We start from the raw sequence: 16,068 nt of genomic DNA, 5'->3' as shown, positions 1-16,068 counted from the left end.
ATGATTCAACTGTGGAATTCGGGTGAAGTTGAAGATTTGCCGTTGGCGTAAATCACAGCATTTTTCTCCGTGGTTTAAATAGATTGAAGCCACTCTTGAGGATTTACAGTTTATTCACTGTAATCATTTTTCATGCAGCACCATTACAAGCAAATTACTGTCTAGATTTGAAAGAAAATGGCAAAACCAAAATGACAAACATATATGCAAAGCAGGCAATAATTACTTTGCTGAATCTTACTTTAAAGCAAACTTATCAGGAGGTCGGAGGTTTTAATTTGCTCCACTGAGAACAGAATTGTTCCTCTGGTCCTGGAAGTTGGCAGATTTTAAAAAAAAAATGTTCGGGAGGAAAACAGCTTGTGCACAATTATGTGAATTAGGTAAAATTGAGAATGAGTCACACTTTCTTCTGCATTGTTCACATTATGATTAATTAAGAACACCTGTACGGACGGAAACATCAGCTCCTGGGAAACAAAAAATGTCAAGAAGGATTATTTGTGTAATATTATTTGTAATTTTTGTTCTTCTCTGTCTTACTGGTCTATTATTGCTGAATGTAATACATATATCCCAGTAAGTAAAGTTGGTTCAAATATTTCTGGATGGTTGTCTTTTGTGGAGAGTTTGGCGATTTCCTTGAAGCCCACACTTTTCCCAGGGGGATGAATTCACTCACAGCTTTGGTATTTGGGAACGTTATTAACCCAAAGTGGGGTTCTTAGTCACTGGGTTCTGGACAAGACGGAGATGGACTGCTGCTGGGAAGTTAGCTTATACAGTAGTGGATACAAAGCCTTGTGAGAAATGGCCTTTGTACCAGAGTTCACTGTGACCCAGATCCAAGTCTTCAGTTTCAGTACAGTGGGTTTTGGGTCAGTAATCACGTCTTAGTGCATCACAGCAGGGGTCAGTGCACTGACGTCACAGCCCTCTCTGTGAGAGCATTTACCATCAGGACTTCATTGCAGGCTGTGCTGTGGCCACTCAAACACCACAGTGAATCCCACAGAAATGAAAACACTACCTGACCGGAAGTCAGAACAATAACCTCTTCTGCCTTTGTTTTGCCTATATTCTGTATATATATAATTGTATTGGTGTCATGTTGCCATCTGTGGTTTAGTACCTGCATTCTTGCCTACATTTATTCTGGCTTTACACTGTAGGATGTGATTATGGGTCTTTGATTAAGGGAATTCCTGATTTGGCCGGTGGGGATGCTACTAAAGTGAATCAGGCTACATCCACACTACTCACAAGTCTGAAAATACTGCAGAAAATGCGACCTTTGAAAACAGAGCTGCAGTTACTCACATTTCTCTCCTGATTGGCCACAACACGAACTTTCAGCAGTGAATGAAAGGTTCTGATAATTCAGTTTCACTTTCACCGTGTGTGTGTTCATCCTATAAAAGAAATACTTACTCTTTGTTTTCAACATTGTTGTTTCTCATCATTGGTAGCTACTCATACTTCCAGAGGACTTACAACTTCTGACTTGGAGCTGAAATGCTGGTCTGGATGCAGATCATAAAGCAGTAGTATGGACGTGCCCATTAGTCTTCACTGATTTTCTGTTTGCAATGGCATTTGGGCAGAATAGCCAATGAGTGTGCAGAAATATCACATCACATGATGAATTTCTACCCAGCAGTTGTCATGTACCTACATTATAAATAACATGGATTGGCATCTCCATGTACAAGAAAGACTAGATTTCTAATGTTGACATGATTCCTGATTTCTGTCTGTCTGAAAATATAAAGATTTCATCCTCTGAGCCATGAATGCATCCATAATTTCTTTCCTCTTGTATTTTACATTTTCTACATATGACGGATGACAATGCCCCGTGGCGTGTGTGTGGTCCTACCTCTCGGACTCGTCTGGGGTAAATAAAAATGTAAAGAAATCAATTTTTAAAATCCTCTGAGGAGCACCAAACCTTGCCTTAGTGCCTAGTGCTAGAAAACCAGTCATTCTTGTTCAAACCCTTATCTCACTGGAGACCATTAAAACACTTGCAGAGAGGGCGGCTGGCCAAGGCTGCACAGGGCTTTAATGGTTAGCAACCAGGAACACAGTGGGTGATCTAACCCAGGCACGGGGATGTCAGCTATAGTTAAACATCTGTGTTCAAATATTCATCATCCTGTACGAGAGGTACTGTATTTCCACCTATGATGACCTACTTTCTTCGGTGTTGAAGTCAATGCTTATGTGGATCATGTGAATGATGTGTGGAAGGGTCAAAAACAGCCGCCTGATTTGCTTTGGAAATCAAAGCTGACATCAGACAGACGTCAGACGTCACAGCACTGCCTTCCCGGCTCTGTGAGTCATGCTTCGTCTCGTTGGCTTACCTGGCAAGCGCAGGCAGCGCATACCTACCTGGAACTGCAGATAACATTAGGTGCTGTGTTCATTCTCAACCGTGCACTTAGTTGATCTAAGCTTTGACGTTGTGGTTACGCGGGCCTACGGCAAACGTCACGGGAATTTTCCTGATGGATGGAGTGTCCAAATGCGCAGAACTCGGCGTTAAAACAGAGACTTGCAAGTTCAGCATGTTGTTGCAGATTACACAGGCCAACCACAGCTGCTTATTCTGAGACCTTGCCATAGCATTCAGATGGATGTGAGATATGTGAGATGTATCCATTCAGTCATTAGTTAGAGAGTTATGGCTGCGCAGTGATGCAAGCCAGTGTATACACATGACTGCAGGGAGTCGTGTATTTACATTTTCTGAACTATGTCTTGGAGTTGTTGAAGGCAGCTGAAAGCGACACTCCAGTTTGGGGAAATGGTTGTGGAACTGTGGTGGTGAACTTGTTCACCTTAACTCATTAAGGGCTTGTGTCTCACTAAAGGCTGAGACAGATGAAATATGAGAGTCTGGGACTAATGTTTTCCTTGATGACAGATTCTGTGTGATTTGGCTTTTACACTTTGTTCATTTTTCTATGTCACCCTGTGCTTTTTATGTGTGTGTGTGTGTGTGTGGTTGCCTGCTCCGTGCTTTATATGCTTGTATTATGATGGATGTTCATATACGCACGTGTGTGTGTGTGTGTGTGTGTGTGTGTGTGTGAGATAGGCAGTACCTGAAGTTACAAGTTGAATTGATTGTGATATTAAGTGGAGATGATTGTTAGTGTGTGGTCAGAGTAAATGAGCTGCACTGCATCTTTTCTCAGGGCTGTATCACTTATCACTTCCCTCCAGCCATACTGCAACACTTTTTTTTGTTTGATTTAGTGCTTAATAATCTCTTTATTATTTCAGGCACAAAATCACAGTATATCCCAAATCACATACATATATATACATATATATACATATATATATATATATATATATATTTATAAATATTTTCTAGCTTCATCAACCCATCCTTTAAGTGCCATATTATAGGCAAAACAATGACATATAACCTGGACTTTATAAATAGTTAATATTTCAATACATATACAAATAATAAAGAGTAAATGAAGAAAGAAAAGAGGAAAAAAAGGAGAAGTAACTGACTATGTGCTTCTAGGGCTGTGTATTGGCAAGAATCAGTATAGTGTATTTTAATGGTAAATGGTTTGTATTTGATTATTTTCTCGATTACTCGTTTGGTCCATAAAATATCAGAAAACCTTAAAAAATGTTGATCTGTGTTCGTCAAACCTGGAAAGGATGATGTTCTCAAATGTCTTGTTTTGTCCACAGACCAAAATGAATCACTTTAAATGATTTCTTTGTTATCCAGAGCAAAGAAATTAAGAAAAAAGTAGCTTAAACAATCGGAAATCGTGTTTTACTCGTGAAAAAAAGCTTCAAACTGATTGATCGACTATCAAAATAGCTTTTCTACTCTTGATCTATGTGCAGCACATTTTCTATCACTCATCTTTCATACCCATTCACACGCTGCCGGCACAGCCGTCAGGAGCAACGTGGGGTTAATTGTCTTGCCCAAGGGCACAGTGGCATGTAGACTAGCGGAGCTGGGAATCAAACCCACAACCTCCACGTTCACAGATGAGTCGCTCTACCACTGAGCTACCGTCGCATTGGAGCTATGAATCCAGTGTATTGATACAGTATCACGCCATGAAATATTGTGATATTTTATTTAATAGATATTTTTTTAGTTATATTATATAGTAACTGTTGTCATGCACCCGTAATCTGGGTCAGGACCCACAGTTACGTTTGCAAAACTATTCTCCAGCAGCCTTTTCCTTGAGATTTATGTCTAAATTCCCACATGTCAATATTGAGCCAAAAGCACTTATCGTGAAAAATCATTACGCATTAATCATTAATGAGTAAGAACATGTCCAGTGTCATTTAACACAGTTCTGATCCTGACTCTTTCACACACACACACACACACACACACACACACACACACACACACACAGATAATGCACCATGTACACTTAAAAGATAAAAAAGGAAGATTTTAGAACGACCATGCTTTCTTTCATGCTGCAGTGTTTTGCCAACTCAACAATGTTTGCCATACTGCATCACATCAAGATGATCGAGGGCCCGTTGCACAATTAAAAACCATGTTTTCAACAGTGTCTGTATCAGCGTTGTACTGTAGGTGCATCCTTAGGCCAAAAGGAAACATCTAGTGAGGGGATCACACTCACAAACACATCACAGCGTTTCTTTATTTGTTGTTCTTGCCTCATAAATATGTACAGTGTGTGGGTTTCACATCCACTCATTTCCCCACTCGCTGATAAGATTGTGCCACAGTTGACAGCGGCAGGAAAGACTCAGGTTGTTACTGAAAGACAGCAAAGTGACAGCTCCTTCTCTCATCCTCTCGCCTCTGCATCCGCTGCACTTTCATCACACACCAATTAAAGTTAATAGGCATTTTGCACTGTCTCTCATAACTCTCCCCTCCTCTCTTTTTTCTCTGTCTGTCTTTTTTTCTTTCCACTTGCACTTTGTGTTTTGTCTGAGCCCTTATAACTGAAGCCAAATTTCTGTTCATTTCATTTTAGCCGTCTTTTAATGACATCATCAGCTTTACCTGGGGTAAACATCAGCGTGAGGAGGGAAATATCGGGTTCTAATAACTGATCAATGTGTCTTTTATTTTCATTTTCCTGTGTGTGTTTGTCACTAATGGATCACAACGACTCGTTGGCGTTTGCCGCGTGCTCTGCTGCCAAAGTTCTCCTTGTAAAGCTCAGTCTCAACAACAGAATTCCCATGATCCCGCACTGTTTCCTGACATTATCAAGCCAGGTCTTTTGTTTTTGTTTTGATTTAGAGATCCCTCGTGGCATAAGTTCAATATTGTGTGTGTGTGTTTTAAAGGTGTCGCTCTGTCTAATCTCCTTACGTAATGACACTACATCACACTTTTCTATTCTTGAGAGTCTCATTAAAAAATCCTCTTCTTTCTGTTTCAGACTTGAAGAAGAAAATTGCGATGGCCGACCGCTTTGACTGTGACAACTGCAAAGAATCACTGTACGGCCGCAAGTACATCCAGTCAGACGACAGCCCGTACTGCATCCCCTGTTACGACAGCCGCTTCTCAAACACCTGTGATGAGTGCAAAGAACTGATCGGCCACGACGCAAGGGTAAGGCATCAATCATGACATGAACAGGCATGTGTTCAGCGATCAGTTGCACAACAAGTGGAGAACATACAGGTTTTCAAAATGAAATTAAAAAAACATTCAGCCCTAAATGTTTCTTGCAACCCTTATTGGCTCTGCTGTGGTGTATACACTGGAATGAATCCCACACTATGACCTCAGTCTTTCCACACCGGGATCAACATATTAACAGTTTAAACAAAGACAAAGCACATCAAAAGAGCTAACCCTTATTAGCTCCAAGTCATTGCTTGTCACGTTGTGATGTGGCCTCGGGCAGTGAAAACAGAAGTTATGCCATTTTAATGACGCATAATTCATGGCAAATGAGGCGTGTTCTATATATTTTGTGTGGCAAGACGCAGTAAAGGCTAATTTACCTCCCAATTATACAGGCAATTTCCACTAAGTCCACAGAAGCCAAAAGGCTAGACTGTAAAAATGCAGCATGAGAGAACGTCTCCTTTGCCACAATCAAGTTAAAATTCAATCTTCCCTTAATGGAAAACACTAACACGGAGTGGTCCATTTAGAGACTGAAATATGCTACTTATTTGAGTTTATAGAACGCGGCATGCTTCCGCGTTTAGTCGTTTGGATAGCGGAGGCAGCGTATGAGTTGTCAACATCCTCAAGGCCACGGGACGCGCCAGGGATTTGTTGGGCCGGTGCCTCGTAGACAATGATTTCACTCCCACCCTTGTAAAACATTTTCAAACAGAAGCATGCACTAAAGTACAATATGTGCAAGTAACCGCCCACTGACCGAGGCTGCGTATGCAGACATTATATGTGTCATTTTCAAACAGAGAGAATACACACTCATCTTTTTGGTTTTGAGTGTTGTTTAGTCTCGCCTCAAGCCTTTCCTGTACTTGCTTCATGCAGATGAGATGACTGCATTGTGCAATTCTTCAAGTCTGTAAGAATAAGGGAATCTATTGGCACAAATGAAATAAATTCATAAACATCATTTCTCTCATTTGTGTCGACCCAAAATTGTAGTTCTTTATATTAAGGGCTGTGAATGGATCTTTCACCTTCATGTTTCTAATGACAGTAACAGGAAAAACTAAGCACTGGATATTGAGCTGGAATCCACTGCAGATTCTCCTCATTCAGTTCAACAGTTGGTTAAACACCAATTAATAGAGCGGCACAATATGATCAATATTGTGCCAATATTGTGATTGTAAGATTCACAGTTGAGTTCAAAGCCACTTCCTTTAAAGTTCCAGTGTGGTTTTATTGAATAAACATTTAAAATACTACCCAGAAGGATATAACTGCGAATATAACTGCTCGAAAATAAAAATAGTTTGGTTTTTGTAGCGTGCGAAAGAACATTTTATATGTACTTATATGTACTTTATAAGGGAAGAGTCTTCCTTATACAGCCAAACCAGTCTGAGTGTGTGTTTTGTGTTTACTGCATGAACGAAGGAGAGTTGCATCATTTCTGGTCGGTGAAGGCCACTTTTAGTTTTCCTGTCATGCTTTGGAATGGGAGGGGTGGACAGGGGAGTCCTCTGTGATGTGTAGTCTGCAGTCTCAACATTACATGTCACAAATTCTACACACTTTTCTCTTCTGTAGAGCAAGGACCAGAGAATCTCTGCATGACTGCGGTGTTTTATTATAATGCTGTTTTGACACACCTGTTATCTTTGTTGGTTATTCATTGAGCAGCCATACCACTAAATTGTACACACCAATCCTATATAATGTAAATAGATACTGTAAGTGTTGTGTTTTACACAACTGTATGAAATGACGTCCATTATCCTTGTTCTCGCCCTCTGTTCTGCTGCCAGGAGCTCTTCTATGAGGACCGGCACTATCACGAGCACTGCTTCCGCTGTTTCCGCTGCGATCGCTCGCTGGCGGACGAACCCTTCACCAGCCAGGAAGACGCGTTGCTCTGCAATGACTGTTACTGTAACGAGTTCTCCTCCAAGTGTGTAGCCTGCGACAAGATCGTGATGCCAGGTACGACGGACACAGAGATGCTGTCAGATACTTATAAACAGTTATCACTGTTTAAAACTTGAGGGCTACAAACCACATTCTACTTTTTTCAAGCAACTTTATTAGTTGATGGTGATGAGGACAAATGTTCTATTTCACTGTTCCTTCATCAACAGCACATTCTTTCAGGAGAGCTTTTGAAAGTTGTATTTCTGGCTCGATAATCACCTGATTAAAATAGTATTCAAAATTCAGTGTGTGTAACTTGCAAAGTATCGTGCGTCTGACAGTGCCCTGTACTAAACCAGAAATAGAAAGGCAAATGACTTTGGAAAATGATGACGCAACACACTTCCGAAAAAGAAGGGACAGATGAAAAGTATAAAGTAACAGAGAAGATCCAGTGAGGGACGAGGTTTTAGTGGATGACAAATGAGGTGAGAGTCCATGATTAAGCAGTAGCCAGGGCTAAATATGACAGAGTAATTGCCAATCTGCTTGACTTGTTGTCTGTAAGCCAGAACCGCGGGCAGGCGGGCTGCCAGCAGACTGATGATAACAAGAGATAAGCCAGTCAGTTATTCCTGCAGCTAACACGGCCTCCACAAAGCAGCAACTGAGTCCATGAAGGTAATCTCATGTGCTGCAGTGCCCACACATTTCAACCACAGGGTTATGAGTAATTCAGGCTTAGTTGAGTCATAAGAGGTGAAGATTGCTGTAGAGCAGTGTTTCTCAACCCTGGTCCTTGGGGAGCTCTGCATGGCTGCACCAACACCGGATTCAGATGTAGGGGTCATGTTTTTGCACAGCTGGATGATGAGATAACCATTTGAATCAGGTGTGTTGGAGCAAGGGAGCGTCTAAAACACTGCTATAGAGAGAAAAGATGTATAACCATTTGTCCAGATAGTCATTTAATAATATAATACACATTACTGTACATTGTTGTGTGAGATCTGGGATCCAGTAGTGCTTCATTTCTGATGATTAAAAATGTCCTTTCACAATAAAATATGCAATAAACTTTACAGTCCCACAAAGAAAAACATACAGTATTTTAAAGTGACCTCAGTGCAGCATTACATGTGCACTTGCTTGTGCCGAATTTAGCCGTTTGAATCCCTGACTATCATTAAAAATGCTGTAAATGTTATAGGCATCAGTTTCAGGGTTTACCAGGCTATTAAATAATCAAGGTATCCAACCGTATCTAAGGTATGAGCTTTATTGAATGAATCACTCAGGTTGTGTGTGGCATTGAGTAACACAACCTCTCCCCCTCTGGGTTTGTGCGAGCAGTCAGTCAGCTGTGGATTTGATGGTATGAGGTTAAAGGAGGCGACACTACAGAGCTGCAATCGCAACACAGTGATAATGTAATATTTTTACTTAAAGGAATACTTCACCGATTTGCATTTAGCTTTGTATTACTAGAATATTACTCCAAAAATTGTGGAGAGTTTCCCCTGAGTGGAGAAATATCTTCATTCTTTTCTCTGTTACGTGCTCACCAGTGACACTTAGTCCTGTTAGCGTAACTGTTAGCAAAGATGGCGGACACTGTTTACATTGTGGGAATGAGGTCCTGCTCTAAAAAGTGCGCAATTAGCGCTGCAGTTTCAAGTCTCGGACCAAGTGTCACTGGTGGGCACGTTAGTGTTGTAGTACTCGAGATCGGTTGTAGTACGAGACTGAGACTGAGACCTTCAAAAAGTGGTCTCTTTTTGAAGGTCTCAGTCTCGTCTCCTTTACCGGTTACCGGTCAAGACCACAACTGTGGGGATATCAATAAAATACCTGTGCATTTTTTGGATTAACGTGTTAATATCATTACTGTGATTTTGCGTAAATCGTATTGCTTCGGGTACAACCAATAACTTGACTCATTTATCATTTGAAATTTTTGTCACTGTAACGGTTGTCACCCCTCCCGCCCCCTTTCACACGCCCCCCCCCCCCCACACACACAAAAGTGCATGTGAGTGACAGGAGAAGAGGCCGTGAGAAGATGTCAGCCAATAAAATCTATAATAAAATGTATGCAGCCACAAATGCATAAATACCTCCAAAAGAAAACACAGCGCAACGTGTAAATCCTGCAAAGCGACGCTAACGGTCTTGGTCTTGTCACGGTCTCGACCCCTCAAAGTCTTGGTCTTGTCTTGGTCTCGATACACTGTGGTCTTGGTCTCGACTTGGTCTCGGTTTAGGTGGTCTTGACTACAACACTAGGGCAATACACACTCACCAAAGTGGCAATAAAAGAGACTCCAATTCTAAATATTACAAGATCATTTGTAATGAGTTTAATGACTGGAGCTTAAGTGGTTTATGTTGGTAACAAAGTGAGAAAAGAAACTTAAATGCAAAGCTACGTGAACAGTTTCCTCATGAGCTGTTGGGTTAAAAAGATTGAGCTGATAAAAACTGCTTCTGTCGCTGGAGAAAGTCTTGTACGTCGTTGTTGTTGTGCACACTTTAGGACAATGACCGTCCTTGTTAGAAGACAGTGTGAGACAGACAGGCATTTCAGTGCCTGAGATTGATTTCAAAGGCTAAATATACATACATTCTTAAAACCCACAATAAATACAGCATTAACAGTGTACATACAAATACATTATACAAGGAAATATGGCTTTGCTTTACGCAGAATTGTATAAACAATGGAGATTTTCCATTCTTCTAAAATTGCACCAAAGTAATTCAGTGGGTTTTGCCTCTGCACAATACTCCTACCTAAATTCTGATATTGTCCTCATTGAACCAGTGCATTTCCTGTGAGTTCATAACCTGGAATGTTTGTGAGGGGGATTTTTTTGTGTGTGTTCTTGATTAGAGAACAGTGGAGCACACAGCCTGGAGCAGTGAAACATTAGCAAAGTGCAGACAGCACAAAAAGTACAAGTACAAAATGTCAGCATCACACAAACCACAGCGTCACAGTAGAATAAACCAAGCAGTCAAATAAAAACAGGCGGGCGACAAGATGAATTGCTTGGGGTCTGTGGAGGTTTGATTTCAAATGAAAGAAATCTAAATGATTTATTTACTTGCCTTTGTGTAGTTCATGTATTCAGTTTCATAGTTCAGTAAAACTACGACCAAAAATACCAAAACCATCCTAAATGGTTACATACGGCAGCTGCGACTGTATATTGTGTTGTACATCTGTCCTATTGTGAATTTTCTTCAAATATGAAGAAATTGAAGCATTTCTGTAGTAAAATCATAGAAAAAAGGACAGTCTTCTGGGTTTCTCCTGACGCTAAGCCAACTGTGCTCGTTACAAAAAAAAATCAATTCCCCCTTCACTTGTTTTACAATTTACATTTTGTAAATTGGTATCATTTACAAAGTGAAATCCATTTTTTAAATAATATTTCCATCCATTCAATCGGAGCCTGGTTGCAGGAAACTGTTCTGAACGCCCAGTTGCAAAATGTCAATTAACTCCAGTCAAATCTGGAGGCTTCAAATCTGGAGTTTAGATTCTCATGATGACGTCACAGCCGTTTGTCACTTGAGTAAAATGTGAAAAAGCAAAGTTAGTTTCCTTTTTTTATACAATATTAAAAAATATAACACACAACAACAAAATGACCCACAATTACATCTGCAAAACAAAAATGCAACATGCATTTACCAAGCCAAACAAGCTCAACCCCTCTAAAACGGTGTTAAAGCTAAATAAACATAAATCATACATAAATGAAATATCTACATCTTCACCTCCAGAATCCTCAGAGTCAATATTATGTAGACAAACAAAGATCATACCAAATATGAAAGAATAAACCAACAGAGAAAGGAATAAGCACACAACGACAAGTCCATTTCATGCATGCTTGTAATATTCACCCTGTTCAGGGTCATATTGATTTAATTTGTTGTTTTCAGTTGCTATTGTTTTTTTCTATGCAAATAAAACACAGTTTGCTTGTATCTCGCTTTTCACAAATACACAAATATATTGATTACATTTTTATTTTGGTAGTGCAAAACAGCGACCTCACATTATGACCCATTCCTGTAAGAAAGTACATCTTGCACAGACTTTCACTGATTAGTGGGCAAAGGTTAAAAGGTCAAGGTCATTTTGTCCACACAAAAACAAACTTCATCACTCTCTCTCTCTCGCTCTTTCTGTGGTAGGTACCAGGAAGTTGGAGTACGCAGGCTCTACTTGGCACGAGGGCTGCTTCATCTGTCACAGCTGCGAAGAGCCCATCGGTTCCAAGTCCTTCATCCCCGACAAGGACGAACACTACTGTGTTGCCTGCTACGAGGACAAGTTCGCCCCACGCTGCACACACTGTAAAAAGGTCGGTGCAGTTATCGGTTGTAATTGTTCGTTGAATTTCCACTCGCTCTACTCACGAGAAGGAGAATAAGACGAAGCCACGTAAACACATGGGATACATGAGTGGGATTAATCCGGGCTCTGCACACATGGGAAGAGATTTCAGAAGCAATCTTCACATAACATCCAACCTGTTTTGTTTTCAGACCCTGGCTAAAGGCGGCGTGACTTACCGGGATGAGCCGTTTCATAAGGAGTGTTTTGTGTGCGCCAGCTGTAAGACGCAGCTGGCAGGTCAACACTTCACCTCCAGAGACGACAGCCCTTACTGCCTCAAGTGCTTTGGCAGCCTGTACGCCAAGAAGTGTGAGGCCTGCAGCAAACCCATTACAGGCAAGACCACATCACTGGCCCCTACCTAGATATGTTTCAATATGGAATAAAGTGCCATGAACTATGATATTGTGAAGATTAGATTTTAGAGAATATTACAGATTTATTGTTAATGGGCTACGGACATGAAAGGTATTTCTTTTCCGTGCATCTATTGTCTACCGCTTCATCTGCCACAATCCCAGCTGACATAGGGCAAAAGACGGGTCCCCAGTCCATCACAGGGCCAACATACACAGATGAACAACCATTCACTCACCAATTAAGTGTTCAATTAACCTCTGCATGCTTTTGGACTGTGGGAGGAAACCAGAGAACCCAGAGAAAACCCATGTACACACAGAAAGGCCCCGGTATTTCTTTTTACTTATTATTAAAACTTCAGAGACAGGTAAGGCAAGTCATTTTTGGTGTGCAGGACTGTTCAAATCTATGTGCAATCTTTTACCTAAGGCCAATTGAACGATTTCACTGATTAAATATCTGTCATGTGAGGAATTCTGGGAAATGCAGTATGCTAAAGTTGTAGCTCAAGTGTTGCTTCAGCCACAGAGAGAACAGTGTCAGACACTCACCCGTGTTCGCCACAGTCACAGAGCACAAGTGGTCCTCCCTGGTGTCCTAACGGACAAAAATTCAGCGGGACAAAGTGCCCTCTTGAGTAAAAAGACACACGTCAAAGTGGTCTCCAGAGGGGTAAAAACATGAGGAAGGGCCCTACTGGCTACAAAACGCAACTTGAACTTGCTTAATCAAACAATAATGTGTGGAGGTCCATAGAGGCTCACATGAAATTCCGTCCCCCAGGGCTGGCTGCCTCTGGCCCACCAGTGCACAGTAGGTGCCCACCCCTGTCCTTTCAAATGTCTGTGCACGCCTCTGAGTGGGGATGTGTTTATGTTCTCCACTGTTATATGATTCTAATATTCACACTGAATGACAGTATTATCACGAGTGTTGATCATTTTCAGTGAAATGCTCTCATACTTTTGAAGGCTTTGCTCTCACTTTTTGTCCCTCCTTATCTCTCTATCTCATCTCACCATTCATTCATTCATCCATTCATTAGGCAGACACAATATGACAATAATAATAATAACAATACGACAAGTTGACACTAAAATTTGATGATTGGTGTTATCATACTATTATACATCAATAACTCCTGAAAAACCTTTCAGCTACTGTAAATGAAATGATCTCCTCTCGTCTCTTTTTCCAGCTTTGGCTAAATTTGACCCCTGACCTTGATATCAGTCTCAGTCTCTCTTTTTTTTTGTCCCAGGTTTTGGAGGAGGAAAGTATATCTCATTCGAGGACCGTCAGTGGCACCAGCCATGCTTCACCTGCTCCCAGTGCTCCGTGACCCTGGTGGGCGCCGGCTTCTTCCCCGATGGAGAAAGGATCCTGTGCCGCGACTGCCACAACAACCTATAGAGCAGTCACTCACAATAGTCTCACCCTTCTTCTGAATGACCTTGTGCCGTTTGTCCCAGCGTTTCAAAGCCGAGAAAGATAACACAGGCAAACGAATGCTGCCTCTGCCGCGAGGGACAGTCTGGGTTCAGGCTGACGTTCATCAAGGAGCTCGTGTGCAAAATCCCGTGTTGGTGCATGAACCACAACATCACCCATTTCTTCTTTTAACCAAAGAGTTTTGTGATTTTGTGAATTAAACTTTATAGCGTGCCTTAAAAATACATTTCTTATATGATGTATTATTAAACCAAAGAGAAAAAAAAAAGCAAAATGCTAGTCACTTTGCCAAAAAAAACAATTCCCTAATATTTTATATAAATAAATTGCCACTTCAGGTAAAGCTCAGGCTCTGAAGAGAAGACACAGAACACTGATGCAGAATAGAATCTAAACCTTACGGTCTGTATTTTCAAAGTATGGTGTAGTCGCTGTTTTAATGCTCTTTTAACTGCAGTTTTATGCATTTTGAATGTTGCTTTCTCTCACGTGTCATTTATCTTTCTACAGTGTATGTTTTGCTTTGTGTGTCTTGAACAACTTACTGTATATAATGACATAGAAGGATTTGTGACACTGTTGTTAAGACCAATTTAAATGTGTCATAAAGTAAATGTAAGAGGGATATTTAGGTTTAGAAATGACGACGGTCACAATCAATAAAGTCATTTGCACTTTGGATGAAATAATCTCTTGCTACCAATGTAATGTGCACATAAAAACACATTTTAAGGACAATGGCTAAAGACACGCTTTTACAGTTACATATGTGCATGTGAAACTTTGCAATGACACTTATTTTACACGTTTTTTTATCACTTTTGCTCAAAGAGCCTTCATTTATATCTCGAAAGACGCTGAAATGAGATGCGTGACCATATGCACGTCTTCATCTGCCATGATTTGCCACATTCATTTCTTTTTTTGTTCCTGTTAACACTGTTGGTGTTTCATTTTTTCATTGTTAGTTTTAACTTGTATGTGGAAATTCTATAAAAAAAAAAAACAAAGAAGAAGAAAAGTACTATATTTCATTATTTCAGCTTTGATGCTGGTGAGTCAGAGTTGGCAAATATGCATTTTAAAATGAAAAGTAAGCCAGAAAGGGCGATAACAGGATGAACTTACTGCTCTAAAAAGAAGAAGAAGAAGACGATAATTGACTAAAAGCTACAAGTCTTATTTGTAAAGTCTTATTAAATACATTTACACTGACTGATGTTTGCTGAACAGTTTTTTTTTTTGTATTCTGTGGTCATAGTGAAAAAAAAATAAACATTACTGCTTTATGAGCTCATGGTTTTCTGTAGACTTGTGTTTACTGTCTAAGCCAGAGAAAACCCATCTGGTGTGCTCAAAAAGTCTTTCTAGGAAAGATCACTCTCTATGTGTGTGTGTGTGTGTGTGAGAGAGAGAGAGAGAGAGAGGGAGAGAGGGGGAGAGAGAGAGATGTGTGTGTGGGGGGAATCATTAAACTGTGTGAGTGTGAGAAAAAAAACAGGTATAATAAAGCAAAAAGTGTGTGTCAGTAGGTGTGAAATATTTGTGTGTGTGAGACAGACAGACAGACGCAGTAAATGGTAGAGAGTGTGTGTGTGTGTGTGTGTGTGTGAGTGTGTGGCTGAATGCCTACATGCACTCTGTTGTTTATGCTGAGTCGACTGTTTGATCGCCTTGATGAAGCACACATCCACAGGCGGCCAGATCCACTCTCCTGTCTGCTTTGGTGAAATGTCCTCCTCCCTGCCTCTGTTTCAGATTTTTTCACCAAAAAAGGAAATGGAAAACTCGTAGCTGCATGGGGGAGGGAGGGAGGGAGGGAGGGAGGGAGGGGGGTTGACTGGTGGTGGAAGTGGGAGAGAGAGAGAGAGAGAGAGAGAAAAGAAAAGTATGGGAGAAAGCGAGAGAAAGAGAGAGCGAGGGAGGATGTTCACATCTGGAGTTGCTCCATGGCACTTTCACTGAGGGGGGGGGTCAACTCAACTCATGGCCTCCTTTGGATTTATTGAAAGGAGGAGACGGGCAACTAGCAGGAAAGTTCAGGAGGAGACGCTTCTTTTAGACGCTCTCGACAATCATGATAAACTAGTGTGAGGGAAAAGACTGTTATGCTTTTTATAGCCATTGTTTTTAAGCTTTACTCGCTTTCTCTTCTCCGTTTTAAACTAATATACTTTCATTTGTCCCATACCCTTGTCATCGCCGTCACTCAGAATCAAGACCGTAAGTGAAGTGAAGCAAACAGCAACAGACCTGAGTTCCCACAGGCTTAGAGGAGATATTAGGCCCACAA

General features: G+C 40.9%; 1 protein-coding gene across 2 annotated transcripts in view; it reads left to right on the top strand.

Moving 5' to 3' along the window:
• The window catches only part of fhl3a (four and a half LIM domains 3a), a 39,230-nt gene extending 24,163 nt beyond the window's left edge, over positions 1 to 15,067 (top strand). For both annotated transcript variants that reach the window (XM_058648774.1, XM_058648773.1), the window contains exons 2-6: positions 5,439 to 5,614; positions 7,447 to 7,621; positions 11,759 to 11,928; positions 12,113 to 12,299; positions 13,585 to 15,067. In XM_058648774.1, the coding sequence (XP_058504757.1) occupies positions 5,459 to 5,614; positions 7,447 to 7,621; positions 11,759 to 11,928; positions 12,113 to 12,299; positions 13,585 to 13,736 (840 nt within the window). In that variant the 5' untranslated portion in view covers positions 5,439 to 5,458 and the 3' untranslated portion in view covers positions 13,737 to 15,067. The remainder of the gene's footprint in view (positions 1 to 5,438; positions 5,615 to 7,446; positions 7,622 to 11,758; positions 11,929 to 12,112; positions 12,300 to 13,584) is intronic.
• The last annotated feature ends 1,001 nt before the right edge of the window (positions 15,068 to 16,068 follow it).

Source organism: Solea solea, chromosome 13 (assembly GCF_958295425.1).
Source record: "Solea solea chromosome 13, fSolSol10.1, whole genome shotgun sequence".
NCBI lineage: Eukaryota > Metazoa > Chordata > Actinopteri > Pleuronectiformes > Soleidae > Solea > Solea solea.
The sequence above is the reverse complement of the archived record's forward strand: the minus strand, read 5'-3'. Positions and strand labels throughout refer to the sequence as shown.